Source organism: Phoca vitulina, unplaced genomic scaffold, assembly GCF_004348235.1.
Source record: "Phoca vitulina isolate PV1807 unplaced genomic scaffold, GSC_HSeal_1.0 scaffold19, whole genome shotgun sequence".
Classification (NCBI taxonomy): domain Eukaryota; kingdom Metazoa; phylum Chordata; class Mammalia; order Carnivora; family Phocidae; genus Phoca; species Phoca vitulina.
In genome coordinates this window covers 26,521,273-26,548,072 of record NW_022589722.1, presented here as the reverse complement: position 1 = coordinate 26,548,072, position 26,800 = coordinate 26,521,273, and the positions used below count along the sequence as shown (strand labels likewise).

Here is a 26,800-nt window from a genome sequence, read left to right as displayed (position 1 = left end):
ACAGTGGAGTTTAAGCCTAATTTACTTACATTTATCTTAATTTTTTCTTCTTAGTTTTGGCCACATCATTTCAATCTACTTTAGGTTAGATAAAATTTTAGTTATCTTACCAAATACATGTATCGGTTAATTGTCCTAGTTTTGTGTCATCTGCAAATCTGATAAATACACTTTCTTCAATTTCATCTATGCTGAAACGATATGTAGAATTGCACAGGGCTAAGGACAGAGGTCTGTGGACCAACACCAGTGCTCTCCTTCCTAATGATCTTCTTTGGCTACAGCTGGTTCAATCACCTATCAATCTGTGTAACCAGGATTAAAGATTGTCAAATGCCCTGATGAAATCAACAGACCCAATTAGCATTTCTCCGACATACAAGCTTTACCAAAAGATGAAGTGAGTTTGGGTACAACTTGAGCTGAGTAAGCCTGAGAATTTACTGCAGCTCTGACTTTCATTATATATTCTGGCAAAACATAACTGGATACCAAAGGTATCCAACCACACTGAATCAGAGTCCAGGTTATTTTGCTAGACACAGATCAAATTTACCTTCAGATGAGAGGACCAGTTTGCTTACTCCCTCACGATCAAGTGAGCATGTGAAACTGACTAGGCTGGCAGGACAACATGCCTGAAAGAACAGAGCAAACTATGAACTACAGGCTGTGTTGCTGTAGAAAACAGAGTCCAACTCAACGTCATTTTTTCCTTTTTCTTTTTTCTTTTTTTTAAAGAGAGAGAGAGCAGGGAGAGGTGGGGAGGGGCTGAGGAAGAGGGAGAATCTTAAGAAGGCTCCACACCCAGCGCTGAGCCTGATGCCCATGGGCTCAATCTCACAACCCTGAGATCATGACCTGAGCCAAAATCAAGAGTCAGACGCTTAACCAACTGAGCCACGCAGGCGCCCCAACGTAATTCATTTCTGCATTGCAAACCTTAAGAAATGTGAAAGCACCGTGTAAACAAAAAAGTGCTGTTATCAATTTAAGGTAACAGGTCTTGAGGTAAAAGAAGGCATTAGAATAACATTTTCCAAGACTCGGCAATAAAAGTTAACGAAGCCAACGACTTCTTGTTTAATTCTTTCCAATTCTATAGACGTAATTCTGCTTTCACCTTCATTACACTTTCATATGGTTTCAGCAGGGGATATACCTCCTCTTCTAAGAATCTCTGCACCTGCCAAAGAGGAAAGCAAATGTAAGACAAAGGAAAATATAAAGATGTAAGTTTGATAATGCTTTTTTCAATGTCAGTTTTTATCACCGAGAAATAATTTGATAAAGCTCTTACTCCACCACTGAATTTCTGTTTTCCTCAACTGCCTGTCAGAAATCTGTCCCTAGACCAAGGCAGTTCAACCCACTATGCCCACATGTGCTTCCCCACAAACCAGCCCAGACTGTTCTTTCCGTTGGTCTCCCCATTGCCCACCCAGTTCCCCAAGCTAAAATCATCACTGCTTCTTCCCTCCTCCTCATTCAACCAGCTGCCAAGTGACTAACTCCCTAGACAGCCCCGAAATCTCTCCCCTCATCTGGATCTACCACCACCTTGGCTCAACAGCCCCGTCATCTACCGCGCGGCCTTCTGCGGCAGCTTCCTTGCTGGTCTCCTACCTGCAGTTTGTCTTCCAACTTGAAATCCTAGACCTACTTCTGGCACTTGCTGCTCCAGCAACACTCACACGATTGTAGTTTCTCTCCCATGTTGGACTATGTATTTCCCAACTCTTACTTGTCCCTAAGATTCAGCTCAGATGTTGAGTCTTCCAAGAAGCCTTTCCCGACCTCTCCTATTTTAGGGCTATTCTACTCCTCCTTTGTGATCCCAAAGGATATGCTTCCCGCAATTCCTGCAGGTACTGCTTGGTACTATAATGACCTCTTTATAAGCCTTCACCACTAAGTTCTGAGCCCCAGAATGAAGCACAGTATCCGAATACATACTGAGCATCTAGTCTGCGCTCATAAATGTTTTTGAATTAGGTCTTGTGGTCTCCAGAAGGCCAAGAGGGAAAATGACATTTATTGAATACTTACTATGCACCAAGCACTGTGCTAGGCCTTTTAATCCATATAACCACCAGCCTGTGAGATATGTATTCTTATCCTGTCAGCCTTTAAAGCCAGAAGTCAGGAATGAACCTGACTGATCTACCTGAGGGTAAAATCCAATCTTTGTCCATTATACCACATGCTCCAGACCAGAATTCAGAGAAATCCACAGGGGGAAATACTTAAGACAGCTCAAAACAACCAAATTTCACATTTCAGCCTGCTCCAAATTCTTTTTTTTTTTTTTTCAGCCTGCTCTGAATTCTTTCTGACTAGCCTCATTCTCATCATACCTCCTATAAAAGTAGAAACATTAAAGACAGTATTCCAGGTTCTGCAGCCCAGTAGTGTAAAAAGAGGGCATTTCGGGAGCACATGGGTGGCTCAGTTAAGCATCCGACTCTTTATTTGGGCTCAGGTCATGATCTCAGGGTCATGAGATCAAGCCCCGAGTTGGGCTTCACGCTGGGTGCGGAGCCTGCTTAAGACTCTTCCCTCTCCCTCTGCCCCGCCCCAGCCCCCATTCCCACAAGCTCTCTCTCTCAAAAAAAAATTAAAAAATAAAAATTTAAAAATTAAAAAAAAGAGAGCATTTGGGGAGGCTTACAGAGCTCTGGAAGTGTTCTGGTGCTTACCTGTTGGGATGCACGACCTGTAAACGAAGAAGGATCCAGTAGATGGTCCAACTGGGAGTGAATGGGACTGAAGTAGGCATCAGCCTGGATTCGCTCTATGAGGTCATTGTCACCCCCTTCCTGCTTGACCACAGCAGCTGCCTGCTGGGAAAGCACTCTGATTTTCTCATGGCAATCCTGGGAAGACAGTGAAGTATTGTTGGTTCATTTACGAAGAGGGCATTTTAACATCTTAAGAAGTCATCCAACACCACATCCATGCTGGTACACAAAGCCCTTCAGGGCTGAGATGGTTCCCCTCACAGTCTGACTCCAAGATCTTGACCCTCTGACCATATCCTAGGATGAGCCTGAAGTAAATGCCCATCTTGCACTGGCCCCTCCAAAGCCTCACAAACCGTGTGCTCTTGTGTCCTGCCCACTTCCCATCATTTCCTATTGGAAATTCAGACCTAATTCCTTCACTAAGAGTGGACCTTTTCTACAGGTGACTAAGTGATTCACTCTTAACAAGCCAAGTTCACCACGATCACCCTCCAGAGACAAGCCTGTTCTACGGCAGAATATGGTCACTGCTCTGTACCACTACCATGACTGAGGGTGATGACAGAAATGCTTTCATTCTCCTTAAGGGAGGAGAACAGGACTAAAGGTGCACTTTCCACTTATCCAGGAGCATGAGGGGTTAACAAACCTGGCGGTTACCCCCAGCTTTCACCATGGCCATGATGATGTTCTCCGTGGCCATGAAAGGCAGCTCTTGCCGAATGCGCCGCTCAATTACCTAGAAGAATGAATGCAGGATGAAGATGGCGCAAGGTTACAAAGTCACACACATAGTAAGAGATCCACTGTGACCCACAAAATGCACACAAGGACATAAACTATCATATTTATGAAGACTGAGAGTAGAATGGATCGTTTTCATCCACACTGTATTTTTCAGTTTTCTTTCTAATCCAAAGTATTATTTTGATTTAAAAAAGGAACATTGATTTAAACAAACTTTGAAAAGTTGCTTCATTGGAAAGATTTCTAAAACCTAAACTTTGTTAAAATTTCAGTGCCCAACCTCAAGAGCCAAGTATATAATGGAAATGAACCCATCTGCCTCAGGTACTTAAAAACAGGCAAAGGAAATCATCTGCTCTGAGAGTCACACCAGAGCTGATAAATCATGCCCATAAATAGTGTAAGCCAATTCAAAGTACTTCCTTTTCTCTTTTTTATAAACGTGTCTATGGATTCCAGGGTTAGTTCTCTAGAGCTTACGTCACAACCTTCGGGATGAGCTCTGGTTGGGAAGAACTCCTACTGGACCAGGATGCAGCTCCCCAAACATACTCACTCCAGAGCAGGAAAAGATTACACTCCCCCTCCCACATGCCAACCCCCCTCCCTAATATTTTGTTTTTTAATTGAGGCTTCTTACTTTAGGGTACACTACCAATCCTTCAGAAATGTTCTGCAGCGTATTCAATATCGTATCTGCAGTGAGAAATGCCTCAGCCAAACAGATACGTCTGGAAAACAAACAGCCAATTCAGTTACCTCTTTAAACAAGTATCAATTTGAGTGAAATGTAGGGTGTGTCCCCAGAAGCTGCCTCACTGACTTGTCACATTACATGTACTACTTGACAACTTCCTTTAATCTCATGACTTCAGCTACCCCAGTATCCTGATGACCTTCACATCTATTACCCCTTGTCCAGGCCACCTGCTTATGTGCCAGATCATATACCCCATTGGAGAGCTCGACCTGGTTGATCCCAAACTGGACTCAGCCACTTTTCCACTGCTTCCTGCTCACATGTCAAACCCACTGTTCTTCTCCCTGTGGCTCCTGTCTCAGTAAATGGCACTAGCACCCCATCACTGATCTTAATCCTCACTGCAGTCCACCACCAAGGCCAGCCAATCTGCCCCTGATTTTATACCCGTATCCTTCCTCTGATCACATGGCCACTATGCCAGTGTGGACTTGGGATTTTTAAAAAATTCTCCAAATTGTTACAGGGTGTTTTAGCGGGCACATCTGATTAGGTCACGCCCTGCCGAGAAGTATTCAACAGCTGACTTCTGAATGAGTTCACACATCTTATTTCCATCAATGTCTTATTCCCTGGATTACACACAGATCCCAGAGAGCTAGCTTTAACTATGTATCCTTTTCAGATCCTAGTACAATACAAGCAAATCACAGTAACGTGAAACTGCTTTTAAAAAGTACAGGATAGGGGTGCCTAGCTAGCTCAGTTGGTTAAGCATCTGCCTTCGGCTCAGGTCATGATCTTAGGGTCCTGGGATCAAGCCCCGGTTGGGCTCCCTGCTTGGTGGGGAGCCTGATTCTCCCTCTGCCCTTCCCTCTGCTCATGCTCTCTCACTCTCTCTCAAATAAATAAATAAATACAATCTTAAAAAAAAAACCAACAAAAAAAAAGCCTATTATTTCTTGAGTCTTAGAGCATCACTTCCTCTGTGAAGCATTCCCTGACTCCTCCACCACTACTCCCCCCGTCTTAGCTCCCACAGAGATTATCTCGTACACACTCTGATCCTAACACGCATCACACTGTTTTGTGTTCTTGCCTCCCTGCGAGACTCCAGGCTCTGTGGGGACAAGGAGAAAATGCACAGATGCTCAAAACCTCCTTCTGCTTCCAGGCTCCTCTCTGGTCCTCCCCCCCACTTGCTATATGTGGCATCCCCCTTCTACTGACCGATTGGCACTATCATCCAACGTGCGCTCAAGCCACTGCACAGACGCCGTCTGCAGCGGGTCCATGATCAGGGTCATCAGGTGACGGGCAAGGCTGCAGCACCGCTCTGAGCGCATAGGGTTCCGCTTGTATGGCATCGCACTGGAGCCTGCCCCGGGCAGGGAGGAGAAGCAAAGGCAGAGAGACTTCAGAGGACAGTGAGTGCCCGAGCACGCTGCTGGGTGAGCTATTAACACATGCCCACAGGCCTCCCAGCATCTCTGCGGTGCTCCCACGTCTTCACAGAACACTCACCAATCTGCTGTTTTTCGAAGGGTTCTTCCATCTCCTTGAGGTTTGCCAGGAGTCGTATGTCGGTACAAATCTGGGGGGAAAGGGCCACAGGCATCATCCCACGCTGCTGGTGCACGGGACTCTGGGAGCAGGGGCTAGACTGATGAAGGAGGTGAGCACGTCCTCTCCAAAAGCTCCCAGAGAATATCTCACTTAGACTTCTCCTGGCTCCTGAAGAGCGGGGATAACAAGTAAGGGAGCATGGAAACACTCGTGTGAAACGTTGCTGAAGACAGCAAGGAAAGACAATGCAAGATGAGCTTTAATGAGAACGTTGGAGCTTGTCCTGTCTTTTAACCACCTTAATTTAAGAGGTGTCACCTACAGACCCCCAGATGGTGAAAATGAAGCTTGACATCTCGAGATAGGACTAAATAAAAGTCTGAGGCCAATTCCATCTGCCTGTGGTGTGCAAAGCTCTCAGCCCGACCCCCGCAAACTGCTCCCACCGCTCACCTTGTGCACAGATGCTCCCAAGCTAGCCAGCGCAGAGAGCACCTCAATATCCACTTTTCGTGTATAGGTTTGTCCGGTGATAATGAAAGCCCTAAAAGTAATAGGAAAGAATCATAAGTGAAAATATTTCAGGGGCGCCTGGCTGGCTCAGTTGGCGGACCACGCAACTCTTGATCTCAGGGTTGTTTAAGTTTGAGCCCCACACTGGGTGTAGAGATTACTTACAAACAAAATCCGGGGCGGAAAAAAAGTGTTTTTTCAAAATGTGACTGTGTCAAACAAATGAGCAAAAACAGACCTTAAGGAAAGCTTGGTCTCACTGGTATACTAAGTCATACTGAGCCCAGACGACCTCACTGATAATATGCTTCTGAAACAAACTGTTCTTCCACCCTTTTTACTAATACCCAGACCCGAGAAGGAAGTGTGGGCCTGTGGTACCCATGTCTGGCCACAGCCTGATGGAAATGCCTGGAACAAGAAGCCATGGTGAAGCCTTGTGGCCCTCAGTGGAAATGGTCAGATTTAGATGAACCCCCTGGAGGACCTCAACATGGGTGAGACTATTCTAAACATCTCAGAAGTAAACACTTTCCTTTTTCCTTATAGGCTATAAAAAAATAGAATCTAGACTATAAGAAAATAAAACCCAGGCCAGAGATAAAAGGAAATGGGTAGAAGAACTAAGGAAGAAAAAGTCAGGGTCAAATCAAGAGGTACACTGAACACAGGCCTTCACCATCACTTAGTAAGGAAGCCAACACTCATTTACCTACCTCTTAAATCCTGCCTTTTCTGTCACCATCTTGTCAAGCTGCTCTACCTTGGAAGAAAAAGACATCCCTGTAGAAATCCAGGTGTGACCAGTATGAGAACATCTCAACATCCTGCCCAGGTTTCAACCCTTGGGACTCCTTCCAGTCCACTCATCCCAAGATCAATCTCTCCTCCCATCCTGGAGGTCAGCTTTGTCTCTGGTGCTCTCACCACCGAGTTTCTGTGTCCCCCGGTTGCTCTCAGAATACCTTCTGGTCATCTCCCTCGAAGAGCTGCAGGAAGCTGGCCTGAGTGCCAGTGGTGCCCTTCACTCCCCGGAAGCGCAGGTCATCTCGGACACGCTTCAAGTTCTGGAGATCCATGCAAAGATCCTGAATCCAAAGACAGCAACGTTTCCCAACTGTGGTCAGCTGAGCAGGCCTGAAAATGACCCAAAAAGGACACAGAGAAGTCTCAAACCAAGGACTTACTTCATAAAAGCTTCACTGCTTCTTCGAACAATCACTGCTACCCCTGGAAAGGGTAAGAATTAAAGTAAGAGACAGAGAAACCCGTGTAGACAAAACCAGAGCTAAGAAGTCTGAGCAAATAATAGTTAAGGAAATTCAATGTCATTTATAAATATTCAATGATTATAAAACTAAAGGTCTCCTAACAAAGTTCTTTCTTTATCATCAAGAGGCAATATAAGGGCAGGGACAATGTCTGTTTTGTTTGTCCCCAGACTTTGGCAGTCAAATACACTCATGTAACAAACATTTGCCAAGTATCCAATGTGTTCTTGGTTTTGAAAATACAGCAAACAAAACAGACAAGGTTCCTGACCAATGGAGCTCACACTGTGGTGTAAGCAAGTAAACAAAGTAACTATTGATTGTCAGAAATGTGAAAACATAAAATGATGAGGATACTGGAGAATGCTACTCTAGACTGTCAGTAAAGGAAAGCCTCTGAGGAGATCTGATGAGAAGCGAGCTATGCTGTGGAGAAGCCCAAAACAACCGAAGGACTCTATAACAGCTGATGGCTTCGTTCCCCATCCCAAGTCTAAATCAATCTACTGCTGGTCTGTTTCTGAACATAAAATATAATTATGAATACACTGCAATAAAGTTGGAGTTCGAAGAGATGACCTAGCTCATCCCAGATGGATTTTCTCTATCAGGCTAATGACATGAACAGACGGCAACAGGAAGTCATACCATGAGCCACAGTAGGTCCCCCCATTAATCTCATGGTAGTTTTCTAGCTAACTCCCGCTAACAGATTACTGGGACAAGCAAAGAAATAAATGGATGGCTTTGCATGGATCTGTTCATGGCAGTATTGTACATGACAGCCACAAAGTGGAAACAACCCAAATGTCTATCAACTGAAGAACGGACAAACAAAATCTGGTAAATCTACCATTTTGGCTATAAAAAGAAATGAAGCGCTCTACATGCTACAATGTGAACACTGAAAACATTACACTAAGTGAATAAAGCCAGTCATAACAAGATGAATATTGTATGACTCTATTTAAATAAAATGTCCAGAAGAGGCAAATCCATAGACAGAAAATAGATAGTGATTGCCAGGGTACAGTTAAGGGGGGAATAGGAGTGACTGCTAAATGGGTATGGGTTTTTTTGAAGGGTGATGGAAATATTCTGAAATTATGTACTGGTGACTATGTAATTCTGTAAATGTACTAAAAACCACTAATTAGGGATGCCTGGGTGGCTCAGTCAGTTGGGCACCCGACTCTTGATTTCGGCTCAGGTCATGGGATTAAGCCCCATATCAGGCTCTGTGCTCAGCAGGGAGTCTGCTTGAGATTCTCTCTCCCTCTGCACCTCCCTCAGTTCACGCTAAAATAAATAAATCTTAAAAAAAAAAAATCACCACTAATTGTAGACTTTTAAAAAGGGTGAATTTTATGGTATGTGAATTATATCTCAATAAAGCTGCTTCCCCTCCCTCCCTTTTTAAAAGATTTATTTATTTGAGAAGAAGGGAGAGAACAGGGAGCCCAATGCAGGGCTGGATACCAGGACCCTGAGATCATGACCTAAGCCAAAATCAAGTCAGCTGCTTAATTGATTGAGCCACCCAGGCACCCCTCTTTTTTTTTAAGTAGGCTTCACGCTCAACATGGGGCTTGAACTCACAACCCTGAGACCAAGAGTCGCATGCTCTACTGACCGAGCCAGCCAGGTGCCCCAAAGCTGCTTCTTTTTAAATGCAGGAACTGACCTAAATTGAGGTGATACCTATGCATCATACCATTTTCTGAGTGCCTAACGCCTGCTAACTGTGGCAGCAGATACCCTCATCACCCTATACCCAAAGGAATACTGGGATGCATGCATTCTCTGCGCACTCTCCAATACTCACAGGAGAGGAAGAGGAGTTGCAACTCAGGTAATACTAGGGAGTCAGCAGAAGGCAACATTTGTCATGGCCAACCCCTATATACTGCACACTGACTCCTCATGAACAATTTCTTTTTTTTTTTAAAGATTTTATTTATTTATTTGACAGAGAGAGTGAGAGAGCACAAGCAGGGGGAGGGCAGAGGCAGAGGGAGAAGCAGGCTCCCCGCTTAGCAGGGAGCCCCATGTGGGGCTCGATCCCGGGGACCCTGGGATCACGACCTGAGCCGAAGGCAGATGCTTAACCATCTGAGCCACCCAGGCGCCCCTCTCATGAACGATTTCTTCAGGTTTCTGCTACTAGTAAATGCAGGCCCTAACTTTGAGGAAGATTAAAGTCAACAGCCTTTCCTAAATTATAGGAGATAATATCCTTATTGCCGGGGCGCCTGGGTGGCTTAGTCGGTTGGGCATCTGCCTTTGGCTCGGGTCATGATCCCAGGGTCCTGGGATCGAGCCCCGCATCGGGCTCCTGGCTCGGCGGGGAGCCTGCTTCTCCCTCTTCCCCTGCTCCTGCTCTCTCTCTCTCTCTTAAAAAAAAAAAAAAATCCTTGTTGCCATAGCAATACCGCAGCAAAATATAAGGCAGATGCTAACACACCACTACTGAAATATCATTAGAAGTTTGCTACTAGCATTCCAAAAATGACATTCTCTGCTTTCGAAAAGGATTTTATTTGATAATCATAAAAATACTTGCACATTTTATTTTATTTTATTTTTTTTTAAAGATTTTTATTTATTTGACAGAGAGAAAGACAGCCAGAGAGGGAACACAAGCAGGGGGAGTGGGAGAGGGAGAAGCAGGCTTCCCGCTGAGCGGAGAGCCCGATGCGGGGCTCAATCCCAGGACCCTGGGATCATGACCTAAGCCAAAGGCAGACGCTTAACGACTGAGCCACCCAGGCGCCCCACTTGCACATTTTAAAAATACAAAATATAGGGAAAAATTTAATTATCCTACTATCCCATAAACAAGAGAAATCAATATTTACATCTTGGTGTAATTTCTTCCAATCTTTGTACAATTTATATGCTGTCTTTATCCCATAACATTAACCTAAGCATATTTCCATGATATTAGTCTTACAAGCATCATTTTAATGGCTATGTATTATTCCTGCCTATGAATATACTATATACTACACCTTATTTAGTTATTCTCTTATTGTGGACATTTAGATTGTTTCCAGTGCTTACTATAAAACTACTATTTTAGCAAAGATCTTTGTATATAAGGCTATTTGCATAATTTAATTACTTCCTTCGGATAGAATCTTAAAAATGGAATCACTAAATCAAGGAGCATGAATACTTCCTAAGGCTCTTGATCCATATTTCCCCATGTCCCTCAAATGAACTCTTACTACTATAGCTTTTAAGGTAGGGACAAGGTTCATTCCTCATAAGCATCCCAAGTTATTTGCTTACACTGTGTTTTGAGATTCTTCACCTCCAGGCTTCCATGGAGAAGGAAAACTGAAGAAATGCACACAAACTAGCCCAAGTCCCAAGAAGTAATCGTATCACTTACTGGAAATGTGTGAAACCTAAGGTGGGAAGATCGGCTTGTTCCTTAGCAAAGTCAGCAAGCCGAGAGATCACTCTAGCAAGCTGTAAGAAAGACCACGTAGTGAAAAATGAGTTCAGGGTGAGCTCGTTACATAATCAGGAGCTAAACTTTTAGACAATTTAATATAAAATTAGATGTCCAGCCTGTGGAAGGCAGAGGCCTATCTTCATCTTTGTATCCCAAAGTGCCTTGATGAGTTCAGAGCAATCAACGTTTGAAAATTGAGTTGACTACCTAAAGAGTTATGAACTTTTTCCGCACAATTTTAAGACCACTTATGTGCTCATGCAGAAAAAAGGACAAAGTCACAAATGTGACCCACCTATTCCAACAACAAGCCACTGGTTAACTTCCTTCATTTAAAAGGCTATGTTTTAAAAAGGATTTGCTTAGAGCATTTTAACCCAAAAAGAGACAATTAATTAGTTCTACAGATCAGATATAGGATCATTTGTCTGAATAAAAGATAATCTATTTATAGTCACGTTGCATTGATTTATTCCAAAGTGGTGCCCATCTCCTATCATAGGGAACTCAGGGCTGACAGGAGACTGCTGCCAACTCCTTACCTTTGGCAAAAGCAGGTCAAATGCATTTCTAAGAATAATCAGGTCCTGCAAAAGAAAATGCAGTGGTCTCACATTAAACAGCTTTGCCCAAACAATCATATTACATAACACTTTTTGGCCATCACAACTGGGCTTCTCGGTCAGCCACCTACCTCACTATGAGCAACCCTCTGTGCAAGCCAGATATCCTAATACAGTTGTTCTTTTCAGATTACGGTTTTAAAAGCACACCAACTGGGACGCCTGGGTGGCTCAGTCGTTAAGCGTCTGCCTTTGGCTCAGGTCATGATCCCAGGGTCCTGGGATTGAGCCCTGCGTTGGGGTCCCTGCTCGGCGGGAGGCCTGCTTCTCCCTCTCCCACTCCCCCAGGGTCCTGGGATCGAGCCCCATGTCGGGCTCCCTGCTCAGCGGGGAGCCTGCTTCTCCCTCTCCCACTCCCCCTGTTTGTGTTTCTGCTCTCGCTATCTCTCTATCAAATAAATAAATAAAATCTTAAAAAAAAAAAAAGGCACATCAACCTAGACAGCAGTACTTCTGGGATCTCCAAGGAACAAAACCCTTATGCCCCCAAAGGCCAATGTACATGGTATCTAAAACAACTGGAAAACAGTCACAGGGCAAACTTCCATCCTGAATACTTTGAGGATGTCCAGGCCAACAAGCTCTAGATCTTCCCAAAGAGGAATGCCTGAGTCTCTGAGAAGCTTCCAGGGGGAACATTCCATTAGTTTCCCCTCCTTTGTTCACGTCTATCATTGCTAACAACAACAAAAAAGACATGAACCAGAAAATCAAGGTTTAGGAAATTTGCAGCTGTTCTTGAGGGAAATAGGGGATGTATTTCAGGCAATTCACATGAGACAGTAATTGCTGAGCCCAACTACACACTGGGTATGTGTTAAAAAAAAAAAAAAGTATATTCCATGTGAGGAGATTGTTGTTCTTCCATTATTTGAGTCGCCAATTACACACAGATGCCTTTAATTATGTACCACTTGAGACTACAAGTATTTGGGGCAACTTAAAAATTAGTGCTTCTTTCTGAGTTGGAAGTGTATCTGGAAATGGAACTTCTGGTCCCTGGGCACAGTGTGATTAAGAGCACAGCTTTGGAGCCATTCTTCCTGGGCTTGTATCCTTTCTAGCTGTGTGACATTAGGCAAGTTCTTCAACCTCTCTTGTGTCCTCATGCGTGGAAACAGGGATCATAAAGCCAGATCCGAAAGACTCCATATTCTGATTCCATTTATAGGACATTACCAGAAAAGGCAAAACTACAGAGAAGGAAAGCAGGTCAACGGTTGTTTGCGTGGGGACAGAAGCAAACAGGCACGAGAACTTCTTAGAGTGAGGGATGTGCCATAAAACCGAGTGTAGTGAAGGTCGAACCGTATCAATTTACTAAAACTCACTGAGCTGCACATTTAAGATGGGGAAACTTATGGTCTATAAACTACACCTCAAGAAGCTGTTGAAAAATGGAGATAAAAGCACCTCTCTTTTGGTTGTTGTGAAGAAGAAATGAAGTAATACATACAAAATGCTCAGAATACTGCCAAGCACCTAGTAAACTCTTAGGAAAATGCGATATTACTTTTTCATGTTTGACGATAAGCTGCTCTGCCTACAATTAAGTGTTTTGTGTAAGAATCACAATGCAATTCTTTTTTTTTCTCAGAAGTTACAGCAATGAGTTATAAAGGACTTTAGAAAGAAAATCCCTCTGGACAATTACCTTGCCACTAAAACACTAAGACCTTGACTTACATCCAACCAACCAATGCGTAAACTGTACCTGCCAGTCTTATATTATGGAGGTCATTAGGGGCTTATAGTTTAGATTGGAAGGATAACAAAAGCAGAAGATTCCCGAGTTTAAGATAGCCCTAAAACTAAAGATCTATGGAGTCACTTCCTAAAATTAGACAAAATCACATAAAATTTATAAATCCATTATGAAGACCGAGTCCTAAGTGGAAACAAAACAACAGGCTCCTACCGTATTGTCTCCAACATAGCAGGAGGTGGCGCCAAGATGAATTATGGCAGCAGCTTTCGGGCAGCAGTGACCAAACGTGTGCACGTGAGCCATCACATCATGTCGTAACTGCTTCTCTTCCTCAGCTGCCATTTTGAAGTCGATGTTGTCCAGGTTTGATTTCATCTCCTGGATTTGTTCATCTGTGATAGGCAAACCCAATGTCTGCAGAACAGGCAAAACAAAATAAAATAACCTCAAGTGTCACGACGACTTGAAGTGACACTGAGAAAAAAACTGGCTCATGTTAGCATTTATGCCCCACCTCCCAATTCTTAAATTAAAATTTGGGGCAGGGCTCTGGGTAGCTCAGTCAACTGAGCCACGCCAGTTCTTGATTTCAGCTCAGGTCATGACCTCAGGGTCTTGGGACTGGGCCTGGCGACAGGCTCCCTGCTCAGCGGGGGAGTCTGCTTGTCTCCCTCTCCCTTTGATCCCCACCCCACCCTGGCTTGTACATACTCTAAAATAAATCAATAAATCTCTAGAAAAAAATAAAAATAAAATTTGGGGCAACTAAAAGTATACAGAGAGGAGGGCACGTTTTCTTTTTTAAGATTTTACACATTCATATTTTAAAAAGGATAGCCCACTGATGTCAGAAAAGGAGAGGGGAGTTAAGGGTCTACATTGCAGAGGAAATGTACCTCGAGGTATTGTTTTGTGGCTCAGTCAGTTAAGCAACTGCCTTCAGCTCAGGTCAGGATCCCAGCGTCCTGGGATCGAGCCCCGCATCGGGCTCCCTGCTCAGCAGGGGAATCTGCTTCTCCCCCTCCCCCTCATGCTCTCTCTCTCGCTCACTCTCTCTCTTTCAAATAAATAAAACCTTAAAAAAAAAAAAAAAGATTTTATTTATTTATTTTGGGGAGCACGCATGTGCACGGGGAGGGACAGAGGGAGAAAGAATCCCAAGCGGAGTGTGCGGAGTGTGAAGCACCAGGCAGGGCTCGATCCCACTACCCTGAGATCACCACCAAGCTGAAACCAAGAGTCGGATGCCCAACCAACTGAGCCACCCAGACGCCCTGGAGGGCATGATTTTCTTTTTTTAAAAATTACTTATTTATTTATTTATTTTTGAGAGAGAGAGAGAGAGAGAGCACTCAAGCGAGTGTGAGTGGGGGGGCAGAGGGAGAAGCAGACTCCCTGCCGAGCCAGGACGCTGGGATCCTGACCTGAGCTGAAAGCAGACACTTAACCAGGCAGACACTTAACTGAGCCACCCAGGCACCTGAGGGTATGATTTTCTTAATGAATAATGTAAATTACATTCTAAGTAAATGCCAAAATATACAACAATGTAATTCTGATCTTTGTTCCCTCTACCCTTATATCTCTGCCTGGCTCACACGTTTTGGTCTCTGGGCTCAAATGTCATCTTCTCAAAGAGGTCTTTTTCCTGACTCCAATATGAAACATCCTTCTTATATGTCATTTATCTATCCCTTTAACCTAAATTTATTTACAGCACTTATCACCACATGACATTTTTACAAATATGTTAGCCTGTCCCTCCCCCTAGAATGTATACGCCATAAGAGGAGAGTTTGTTGTATTTATCGCTTACCCCTTAGTGCTTGGCCGGTAAGTGCCCAAAGTGTTGGGATCCAGGCCAAAACTTTACATTTGACCCAGATGGAGTTACTTAGAGAAATGAAAATTAAGAATGTTGTAAGTGGTTTTGCCAACAAATTATATACAGCAAACTCGGTAAAACATTTTTGAAAACCACTGCAGGACATTATTGAGAAAATAAACACATAAACATCTTACATTCATCCATCACTGGAAAAATCGGGCTGTCAAAAAACTGCTTGCAGCCCATAGGCAGCTCAGAACCCTGGGTTCAAGTGCTGAATATACAGATCGGTGAAATTCATTCAAACCTCTCTTTGAAACTCCCAAGCCTTGGCCCTGGGGAGGATCTTGCATCTTAGGCCTGTCTTGCTCAAGACGGTAGCTACTTGCCAGATGTGGCTATTTACATTTAAACCGATTGAAATTAAAAATAAAAATTCAGTTCCTCAGTCACACTAGCCAAATCTCATCTATATAATGGAGTATCATACGAAAGAGAAAAGAGTACGTGCCAGTACATGATAAACCACAACACCCTATTAATGTCCTTTTCTACCCATTACTGTTATCTAAGCCAATAGTTTATGAAGTCTTTGTGTGTCTCCATTCCATCATCTGTCAAACATCTGTAAAATAGTACTTACCATAGGGTTGTTTTGAGGGTTAATGAGCCATTAATATGCAAGATCTTAAGACAGTGCCTGGCACATAGTAGACATGATAAGTGTGTCCACTATTATTATGTCACTTAATTTTCTTGAGCACAGTGATGGGGAGGGGGAAGATCTAGGAAGAGTTTTCTGTTTGGGGAGTTCAGCTGTACCTTGGTCCCAGGCACGTGCTCAGATTGTTTCCAAGTTTACTTATGCCCTTTGAGAGGACACGGCCATCTTGCCTCTTGTGGCATTTTCCTCTGAAACTTTATAGCTCTCTGGATCACCTTCAGTTTCCTTCAACTCCTCTGGGGAGGCCCCTCTGGAGCCGTTTCTGAAAGCGTTGCGCTAAATAGCTCTCCATGCAGCTCTTATAAAGGACTCCAGAAATCCCATCTAACAATCCCCTACCCTGATTTTCCCTCCCTAGAAAGGCAAAACGCAGCCGAGTGGAGCGGAAGTAGTGGCCTAGGAAACATGAATTTTGTAGTGACAGTCCCGTCACTAACTACATTGAGGCACTGTGGAAAACAAAGTGGCTCCGTGCTCAGGCTCTGCATTGAACCCAGGTTCACACCCAGGTTCTGCTATTAATGGTTACGTGCAAATAATGCGCTTGGCTATCACTGAGGCTTGATTTCTCCCATATAACGTGGGAAAAGCACCACCTAGTTTGCCAAGTCTTTATGGGTTAAACGGGAAAAGATGTGTAAAGAAATTAGAGTCGCACAACAGCACGTAACGAGCGCTCAGTGTCCGTGGTCAGCATAGTATTCCTGCAGGAATGGCCAAGATAAACCCTTAAAACCACAGCGTGCATTTCTCTCCGCCTCCTCCGCGTCTCTAACCCTCCGTGAGTCAAAACCGGGGAGGCGGGGCGCCTGGGTGGCCCAGTCGTTGGGCGTCTGCCGAAGGCTCAGGTCGTGATCCCAGAGTCCTGGGATGGAGCCCCGCATCGGGCTCCCTGCTCAGCGGGAAGCCTGCTTCTCCCTCTCCCGCTCCCCCTGCTTGTGTTCCCTCTCTCGCTGTGTCTCTCTCAGTCAAATAAATAAAATTAAAAACAAAAAAAAACAAGGGAGGCAACAGGTGTCGCCCTCCCGCCCTGACCTTCCTGGGGCCACAGCTCCTCAGGAAAGGGATACTCGGCGGAAAACAGCGGGGCAGCTGCCCCCAGGGGCCAGGCCCAGGCTCGTCGCCGAGCCCCGCACGTGCTGGGGCGCGCCCGCCTCTCCCCGCCCGGCCCCTATCCCCGCGGCCCGTTACCTGCTCGGCCTCTGCCAGCCACAGCCAGAGCTGCCGCCAGGTCCGGAATTTGTACCTTTCGCTAAACACGAAGCACATCTCCGGGCTGGCGTAGCGGGAGGCAAGCGGCGAGCGGTAGCTGTCGTGCCCGCAGGCCGCCTGCTGCCCGCCGCGGTCGCCTCCCTCGGCCATCCCGAACACGTTACCCTACAAGGGACGCAGGACCAGCGGGGGCGGGAGCGGAAGGCCGGGGGCGGGACTTCCTCCACTTGGTCCCGCCCAGCGGTCCCGGAGACGGCAGAGCTCGGAGCCGTCGCGCTCCGGCAGCTGGCTGCTGAGGGAGGGTTGGCGAGTGTCTTTTCCTGTACAAAAAACGTGGTTAGCGTTTCCTAAGTTACTTAGCCGCTCTGTGCCTCAGTGTCCCCATCTGAAAAAGGTACATTAAGACCTGCCTTTAAGATTGCCATGAGCTTAGGGGCGCCTGGGTGGCTCAGTCGTTAAGCGTCTGCCTTCGGTTGGGGTCGTGATCCCAGGGTCCTGGGATCGAGCCCCGCATCGGGCTCCCTGCTCAGCGGGAAGCCTGCTTCTCCCTCTCCCACTCCCCTGCTTGTGTTCCCTCTCTCGCTGTGTCTCTTTCTGTCAAATAAATAAATAAAATCTTTAAAAAAAAAAAAAAGATTGCCATGAGCTTAGAGTGATAGACTAGGGATGTCTGGGACACTTAGAAAACCCTCTATGTGTTTTGCTATTATATTTTTTGAAAGATTTTATTTATTTGAGAGAGAAAGAGAGCGCTCGGGCAGGGGGAGGGACAAGGAGAATCTCGGGGAGGCCCCCCCCCCCCCCCCCCCGTACCGCGGGCCTGATGAAGAGCTCCATCTGACGACCCTGAGATCATGACCTGACCGGAAATCAAGACAAGAGCCCATGCTCAACCGACTGAGCCACCCAGATGTGCCTGTGTTTGCTATTACTAATTATAGTTGTCGCCCACCCCAGCTTCACTGCGACTGCCTGTCTCACACCAGCGCAGTTCTGAGGAGCAATGATGTCCAAGGGAAATCGGCATTTGTTGAGTTCCAAGGGAGCCCCTTGCACGAAACTGCAGTAAAAATGGATTTCAGCCAGTGCTGGGACTGAGACTCCCAGAAGCTGAGTGACTTGCTGAGGGTCACCCAGCTAGTAACGGAGCCACCCGACTTCAGATTCTGCACTCTTAGCCACTACGCTGTGTAGTTCCCAGCACACACCACGCCCTATCCCCTCACGACTTGGTAAAGGCATTTCTGGAACACCCCTTTTCTCACTACCTCCTACTTAAGGCTCAGTCCAAAAAATGTTCGCTAATGATCCCAGTCTTTCCTGTGGTTGGCCAATAATGATAAAACCTCTAACATTTATGGAGGTCTTACTAGGTATCAGGCAGTCGGTTTTTACACGTGATCCCATTTAATCCAGCTGGTTCAGTCGCAGTATGAGACTCTTGACTCTTGATCTCGCGGTGTTAAGTTCGAGCCCCCACATTGGGTATAGAGCTTACTTGAAAATAAAATTTTGAGGACACCTGGTGGATCAGTCGGTTAAGCAAGTGGGACTGTTGGTTTCGGCTGAGGTCATGATCTCAGGGTCCTGAGATCCAGCCTGGTGTCTGATTCTGCGCTCAGTGAGGAGTCTGCTTGATTTTCTCTCTCTCTCCTTCTTCCTCTGCCCCTCCCCCAGCTTGTGCGTGCGCTCTCTCTCTCTCTCTCTAAAATAAATAAATAAAATATTTGGAAAAATAAAATCTAAAAAAAAGAATACAATAAATCTCTTGGTGCAATGCACAGAGTAAGTGCTCAGTAAATGCTAGCCATTATTATGATCCCCATTTTGCAGGTGGCAAAACAAAGGCGTGGGCAGGTTGAGCGTCTTGAGAGTGTTCATGTGGAGGAGGGAAGGCTAGGAGTTAACTGCAGGCAGATGGGCTTCAGACACCTGGTTCTTGGCAGCTCCAAATGTACAGTAGCAGGAACTATGCTGCTTTGAAATAACCTATTTCTGAGTTCCTCAGTAGGAGGAGACCTCCCAGGGGAATTCCATTTTGAAGTCCCAGCTTGTTTGCTGAGGTGAACTCCCCTTTGCCAGTAACCATGATACTTCAGGGATATTAAAAGTTGCTGATTAGGGGCGTGTGGCTGGCCCAGTCATTATTCGACTCTTGATCTCGGGGTCATGAATTCAAGCCCCACCTTAGGTGTAGAGCTTACTGTAAAAAAAAAAAAAAGTTGCTGATTAGATCTCAAGGCTTCAAGATCTTACTTTTGACAACAGTTTCTTTTTCTGTCACCTTTCCATTTTTGCTTTCATTTATTCATGGATTCACTCAAAACCCTATGGATCACACCTGTGGGATCTCCTAGATGACGAGTGACCTCCTGTCTTCTTATAGGTCTCTCATAACTCTCACCAGAGTTCAGCATTTTGTTTTAAGATTTTATTTATTTGACAGAGAGAGACACAGTGAGAGAGGGAACACAAGCAGGGGGAGTGGGAGAGGGAGAAGCAGGATCCCTGCTGAGCAAGGAGCCCAATGCGGGGCTTGATCCCAGGACCCTGGGATCGTGACCTGAGCCGAAGGCAGACGCTTAACTAACTGAGCCACCCAGGTGTCCCCAGAGTTCAGTGTTTTTGCCTTTCCAACTGATGGCAGACTCACTGGGGGCAGAGATCATGTCATCTCATCCTGTCATCATGATCAGAGATCATGACATCTCGGTCACTGTGTCCCTGGCACCTAGCACAGGATCTAGCATAGTATAGGTGCTCAGTAAATGTCTGCTAGATGAATGAATGAATGCTGCCCAAAGGAGTCTAGCAGAGAGAGAGAACTAAAGCCCACAGTAGGCAGGATCCAAGTTAGAGCCTGACACTACACTTCCTCTTTCCCCACCTCTCACATTTCTTCAATGTCCCCATTCCATGGATCCTTCGTGCCTCCACCTAGACTCCAGAATTAGCAGCCAGAATTGACTGAAGCACTAATTCCAGAATACCTTGGCCATCAGAGAAGCCCATCAGTTAGTTACCTGGGCTCATCACTCAAGTCTTCTACATCCCTTCTTGAACTGCAGAGGCTCGGTGTTGGGGGTGAGGGCAGACAATTCTGGGAAGATGAAGAATTTACTTCTGGGAGCTTCCCACTCTTTGCAGAGTGTGTCAGAGCTGTCACTGCTTTGATGTGCAGTGATGAGTTTACTATTCTCACTTTCCACTGTGACTGCTGCAAACTCAACTGTCACCTCAGTCTTCCAGCCCTCTCTCCTGCCTCTGCTTCACCCTGCTGTCACTTTTCCCCCTCAGCATAGGAGTTTCTGCCTCCAGTCTTCTAGATCTTCATTCAGGAAAGGATCTTGCTCTTTCAATTACTTTATGTCGAATCTTTAATCTCTCTAGTTCTGCCTCCCTTCTTGTGATTAAAAAAAAAAAAAAAAAAAAAGCACAGGTCTCTCCCACTATAGAAACATCTTCACTTGCTCTGTTACCTCCTTAACATGGAAACCTCTCTTTCTGGCTGCGTCTTCATCAACCATTCCTGGCACTGTGTGATTTGCAATTAATCTTTCAGCACCTGGGTCTTCTCACCTCCAGAATGTGGCTGATGATTCCCAGGTGTACAGCGCTGAGCAAAGGCAAGAATAGAAGCTGACTCCCTACCTCACTCACCGTCCAGGACTCCTCCTGTATTGAACAAATGTGCCCCCCTCCCTGCTTTATTCCTTAGCACTGTCATATAACTTCTGCCCTCTGGTTTCCTCCAAACCACACTCATTGATTCCCCAACAAACTTCCTGTAATAAACAAATCAAAAGGCCCTTTCCCATAACATATTTGTTTGTCTATATTTGCATGAAGAACCACTAATATGTAACATTGTATGTCAACTATACTTCAGTGTTTTTTTTAAAAAAAGAATCACTAATAAAGTCTGTGTACTGGGGGGACATGCAGGCAATGAAATAGGCAGGGAAAGAACTGGGAGCCAGCTTCCTAATGTACGGCTTTATGTCGTTTTCATTTTTGAGTCCAACAATTTTTCTTGTTTCCTATACTAAATCACTCCTCCTGGTTGATTGAAGTGCTTAGCAATTTTGACAAGCCCTCCCCCTTGCTTTGAAAACAAAACTGTACTGAGTCCCCTCCCTTTCTGACTGCTCTTTTGTTGCTAACATTTCCCCTTCTCATTCCTGGAAAAGGAAGCAGTGGGAGTTTCCCCAAGATTTAACCCACCTTTCCTCCCACTGGAAATGGCTTGCACATCTGCAAGGCTTGCCTTCTGAGTCTGCGGGTTCTCCAAAGCTTTAGTTCTCGATCTTCAAAAGCCACCTAGACACTTCCAGCTGGTTGTCACTGTTACCTAAATCAACATCTCTAGATCAGGAGTCTTACATTTTTTAAAAAATTCTTTTATTCTAAGTAGGCTCCACAGTCAACATAGGGCTTGAACTCACAACCCTCAGATCAAGAGTTGCATGCCCTACCGAGCCAGCCAGGCGCCCCCGTCCTTCTTTCTTAAATTCTTGATGTAATGTCCTGTTGCCCATTAGAATTATTCATTCCTCAATGGTGCATACTTTCTGCCAGGCATTGTACTAGGCATTGGGATACAGTGGTCAGCTGATGAGGCTGCAGGGTAGAGGACAAAGGCAAGAAGAGAGGGAGGTAAATTTGGAGAAGTAGATGGAGGCCAGACCAGGAGATCCTTGTTGGAAACAAAGATATTTGGGGGTTTTATTCTAAGCAATGGAAAATCATTAAAAGGCTTTAATCATGGAGGGTGACTTAATCAGATTTGTGTTTTGAAAATATCCCATCTGTTATGTATGGAATGGATCGGGGCAGGGAAACTAGGGTGAATGACACACGAGAAGCCAGTTGGACTAATGCCGTGGACTAGATAAGACCTAGGGGTATAGATCTAGCTTGGATAAGAGAAGTAAGAAAGGGAAGAGATTAAGAGGTACACTCAATCCATTTTAGTGATGGATTAATTCTGGGGAGTAAGGGACAGGGTGGAGTCAAGGATGCTCCTGGGTCTCTAGGTTTTATCATTGAATGGATGATAATGCCATATACCATGGGGTGGGAGGCGGGGCTGCAGGCAGGACAGACTTCCGTTCTGGATGTGTTGAGTTTGCAGTGCTGTTAAGATGTCTGGGTGTTTTGAAATGTTGAGTAGACGATTATACATCCAGGTCTGGAGCCCAATGGTAAGGGCTGGAAATATAAATTCAGCAGTCCTTAGCACATAGATGGTAATTAAAACCATAGGAGTGTTAGGCTCTGGAGCTGATGATCAACACAGAAAAGAATTCTGCCTTGGGGCACCTGGCTGGCATAGGACTCCTGGGTCGTTGAGTCAAGCCACAAGTTGGGTATGGTGCCTACTTAATTTAAAAAGGAAAAAAAAAAAGAATTCTGCCTTTTGTGTGGTGCTTACATTCCAGTGAGGGAGATGGATGATGAAGAATAAACAAGATAATTTTAGAAAGTGGTAAGTTCCAGGGCACCTGGGTGGTTCAGTTGGTTAAGCGTCTGCCTTCGGCACAGGTCATGATCCCAGGGTCCTGGGATCGAGTCCGGCACGGGCTCCCTGCTCAGTGGCGAGTCTGCTTCTCCCTCTGCTCCTCTCTCTCCCCCTCCTTGTGCTTGCTCTCTCTCTCTAGCTCAAATAAATAAATAATGAAAAGAAAGTGATAATTTCTTGTTAGAAAATACAGCAGGACAAGAGCATAGAGTAACTTAGGGTAGGGGTGGGGGGGTGACAGCTATTTTTTTTTTTTAGTTTATTTATTTAGGTAATCTCTACACCCAATGTGAGGCTCGAACTCAGGACCCCGAGATCAAGAGTCGCATGCTCCTCCAATTGAGCCAGCCAGGCGCCCCCAGTGACAGCTATTTTTGATGGGATAAGCAAGTTAAGACCGCACGTTTGCCCAGAGACCACACAATGATGCAGGGACAAGAGCATTCCAGGCAGTGGAAAAATAAGTATGATGCCTTCAGGTGGGCATGAGTTTGGTGTGACTGAGAGAAGGAAAGCTAACAGGGGTCATGTAGGATTGAGATTGAGAATCACAGGGAATGAGACTGAGTATGGGTTTTGCGGACCATGGTGGAGTTTGGATTTTTATCTTAAGGAGAAAGCCCTGGAGGGTAGTGACACGAACCAGCAAAGAAATCTGGGGTGGGCGTGAGGGGAGGATGGCAGATGGGGAGGGCCTCCTGCAGTAGTGGCTGGACCTGAGTTGCTTGTGGGAAGATGTGGACCATGTGGGTAAATATGTTTAACATACAGCTGAAGGGTTTCCTGATGGCTGAATTAGTGGTGTGAAGCAGCTGTGAGTTTGAACCATTAGGTGAACGGTGGTGCCATTTACTGAGATGGTTAAGACCAGGGAAGTAGATTTGACGAGGAAGGTGGAGGGATTTGACCGTTAGACTTGGAAGTAGACAGTGAGTCAGTTGGACAGGACATTAGAAAGGCCACGGTTGGAGATATAATTTGGGTAGGATGGCAACATGTGTTGTATTTTTAAAAACACAGGACTGGTTGGGGCGCCTGGGTGGCTCAGTCGTTAAGCGTCTGCCTCCGGCTCAGGTCATGATCCCAGGGTCCTGGGATCAAGCCCCACATTGGGCTCCCTGCTCGGCGGGAGGCCTGCTTCTCCCTCTCCCACTCCCCCCTGCTTGTGTTCCCTTTCTCAATGTGTCTCTCTCTGTCAAATAAAACAAAACAAAACAAAACAAAACAAAACAACCTGGGCTGGTTGATCTCATCTCGGAGGAGCAACGTGACTAGAAAGCAAAATTCAGGACTGGGCCTGAGCCCGGGGGCACTCCAAAATTTAAAATTCAGAGCTCAGTCAGAGGAAAAAAGGGATTAAGAAAGGCGGCCAGTGAGGAGGACACCACCTAGGATTTTGGCACAGAGAACAAGGTGGCGCCTGGGGTTGAGCACTGACCAAATCCAACATTTCCTGGCCAAGGCAACAGAGACTGAGAGAGATGGAAGAGGTAAAGGAACACATTAGAGCATAGAAGGAAATCCAGGGGCTGGGGTATCAAGAGGTAAATGGCCGTGTCCACTGGACTAGGGAGGCTGTTAGTGACCTTAGGGGAACGACAGAGGCAGAGACCCAGGAAGGGGAGGAGAGAAAATTTCTCCAGAAGAAACATGGGACAGCAGCTGGTGGGGCAGGGGCCAGACGGGGGCCCACAGGAGGGTGTCTACAATAGCATGGACTTGACTGAGCATGCCGACTGGCCAGGGCTCCCAGCCAAACACGTGAAGAAAAAACAGATGATGGAGAGTCAAATGTACCCAAAGGGGCTGGAAGGGAAAGGGTCCCACACACTGAAGGAAGCAGCACTTGAAGGGAGAAGCACCTCTCTCTGATTATACTTTGGAAGCAGGAATTTAGGGGATTTTTCTGACACCTCTCATTTTCTTTCTCTGTGCGTTAGGATGCTCGCTGCGTGGCATCAAGGTCTCATTGCCGGTTGGTTACAGACTGACAGGGGTCCTTATTGGCCCCATCGTGACTTTTTTTCTGAGCCATGCTGCTCTTGGGTACTGGCAGAAAATACAGAGTAGGGTTTCCAAAGTGGGGATTTTGTCACATGGTTGTCAAAACAGGAGCAGCAAGGGAATTTAAAGGTGTTAGCAACCATGTTATTGAAATTATGGGCTATAAAACCTAACCTGCATTAGGAAGGAGGAAAGAGAGGGCCGATGGGTTGGAAGAAAGTAAATAGGTCAGTGTCCTGGAGTGGCTGATGAGTTTTAAAACACAGGAGTGAGAACCAGTTGGGAAGACACAAGGGTAAAGTCAAGGATGCTGAAATTCATGATTCTGGAGGGGAGCTATTCGGGGTGACTATGGGAGTGTGTGGCCGGGGTGGTCTGGAGGAAGAAACTTCGTAGAAGCCTGGCTGTTAGGGCGGATTTTCCATGTGGACACTTGGGAGTCACCTAAGGTGATGGCAGGGCCCGCAGGCGTGAGGAAGGCTAAGTTGGATACTAAAGTCTTAACCATTACCAATGAAAATTCTACAACCCCCCCATCCTTAGCCATTGACACATTTCTAAAATACCCCAAATTTAAAATAAAGTCCTTGGTGATACATGTCTTCAGAGTTTCTGCAACGATCTGTATTCCTCAGAAATAGCACTTGCTTGGAACAGGCCGGCCCTCAAGGTGTTCTCGAGCATCTCGTTCACCTCGTCTCACATTGCCCAGCATTGACGTAGTTTACCACCCAAGAATTGGAAGGTGTATGGCCTACCACTCTCTACAACAGACTCGCTTAAAAACATTTTCTCAGAAACCCAGGTGCTTTTCTGCAGAGGGCATTTTGGCACAGTAACTTCTGGATCCTATCTGGATTCCTGTTACGGTTTCACCAGTGATTGAGATGAGTTTCAATGAAATAAGTGAATGTACATTACATGGCTCGCCCAGTCTATAGTAAGCAAGCAATCAGTGTTCCCTATTATTAGCTAATTAAATTCTTCTGAGCCGGTTTCCTCGTGAAGTGGGTTCGCTGCCATCTGCCATGCTGCACAGCATTCTGAGAATGAAGTCAGAGAACGGTACCTGGGAATTAGAAAATGTTCGTTTCCTGCCGTTCCTCCCCTCTGCCGTTCTAGAGGCGCTTCATGGCCACATGTCTAACAAGTCTCTGTTTTAGCAGCTAAGCATATATAAGAGCCTGCTGGGATGGGGGCAACCTCCTCAGCCAGCCGGCAGCGCTCAGAGCAGAGTGGGGCGCAGAGCGCGGGATTTTCGGAAACAGCGGGCTGGCTTGTCATCAGCCACAGCCTCCGGCGGGCATTACTCTCCGCTCTCCTGGTTCTCACTCCAAAGGCAAGGAGGGATTAAACAAGACAACAACAAGAGGCAGAAGGAGAATATCAGTTTCTTTTAGAGACTGGGGACCCCGCACTGGGGGCAGGCAGCGAGGAGCCCGGGCCCGCCGCCGCCCCGCCATGCTGACCGCCCCAACAGCCAAAACCTCACAGGGCGAGACAGACACAACGGAGGCCCAGTTCAGATGCTGAATTTCGGGGAGCTTCCGTGGGTGGAGCAGGGAGGGAGAGAGAAGAAGAAACAAAACATAAACCTTCAACAAACAAACTAAATCGGCAGAATAAAACAGGAAACCACAATCAATGCTTAGCAGCCAAACACATTTATTAGTCTTTTTTCTTTTTTGTTTTTTTTTTTCCAGGAACCCAAAAATATTTTGTAGTTATAATGTAAGCAACTGAGTTGCACATAATACAATCATATCTTTCCAAAATAAAATAAAATAAAAAACTAAACAAAACAAAAATAAGCTGTTTAAAAGCCCAAAAAAACCCTTCAGAAAACTCTTATATATGCATTACATCATCTCTCAGTTTTAATGAAATGACGGCGACTTAGTTCCTCAGTACGCAACCTGTCACAATCCAATAAACACCACCCTTTCGTTTTTTTTTTTTGTTGGTTTTTTTCTTTTTTTTTTTAAATCCAGCATGAGAAATACAGTACCTGCTATGGCGAAAAATACACATAAAATGCAACTTTTCAGCTTATTTGTACATTAGTAGAGTTTAACATTTTATTGTTTGTTTTTTTCTTTAAGTGAACCAGTGATTTTAAGTACCACTATACTAAAAAAGTAAAATAAAATAGAGAAAAGGGGGGCCCAGCCTGCCA

At 45.5% G+C, this 26,800-nt stretch overlaps 1 protein-coding gene across 1 annotated transcript; it reads right to left on the bottom strand.

Annotated features, from left to right (window-relative positions):
• Window positions 1–1,053: 1,053 nt before the first annotated feature.
• On the bottom strand, window positions 1,054–17,287 carry ADSL (adenylosuccinate lyase). Its single transcript, XM_032416730.1, has 13 exons — window positions 17,079–17,287; window positions 13,546–13,749; window positions 11,547–11,591; window positions 10,939–11,018; window positions 7,236–7,407; window positions 6,987–7,033; window positions 6,211–6,301; window positions 5,716–5,785; window positions 5,422–5,569; window positions 4,132–4,222; window positions 3,394–3,483; window positions 2,700–2,876; window positions 1,054–1,186 (listed from the first exon to the last, which is right to left on the bottom strand). Exons 1-13 carry the CDS (start codon window positions 17,247–17,249, stop codon window positions 1,100–1,102), a joined length of 1,473 nt encoding a protein of 490 aa, XP_032272621.1. The 5' UTR covers window positions 17,250–17,287; the 3' UTR covers window positions 1,054–1,099.
• Window positions 17,288–26,800: the final 9,513 nt, after the last annotated feature.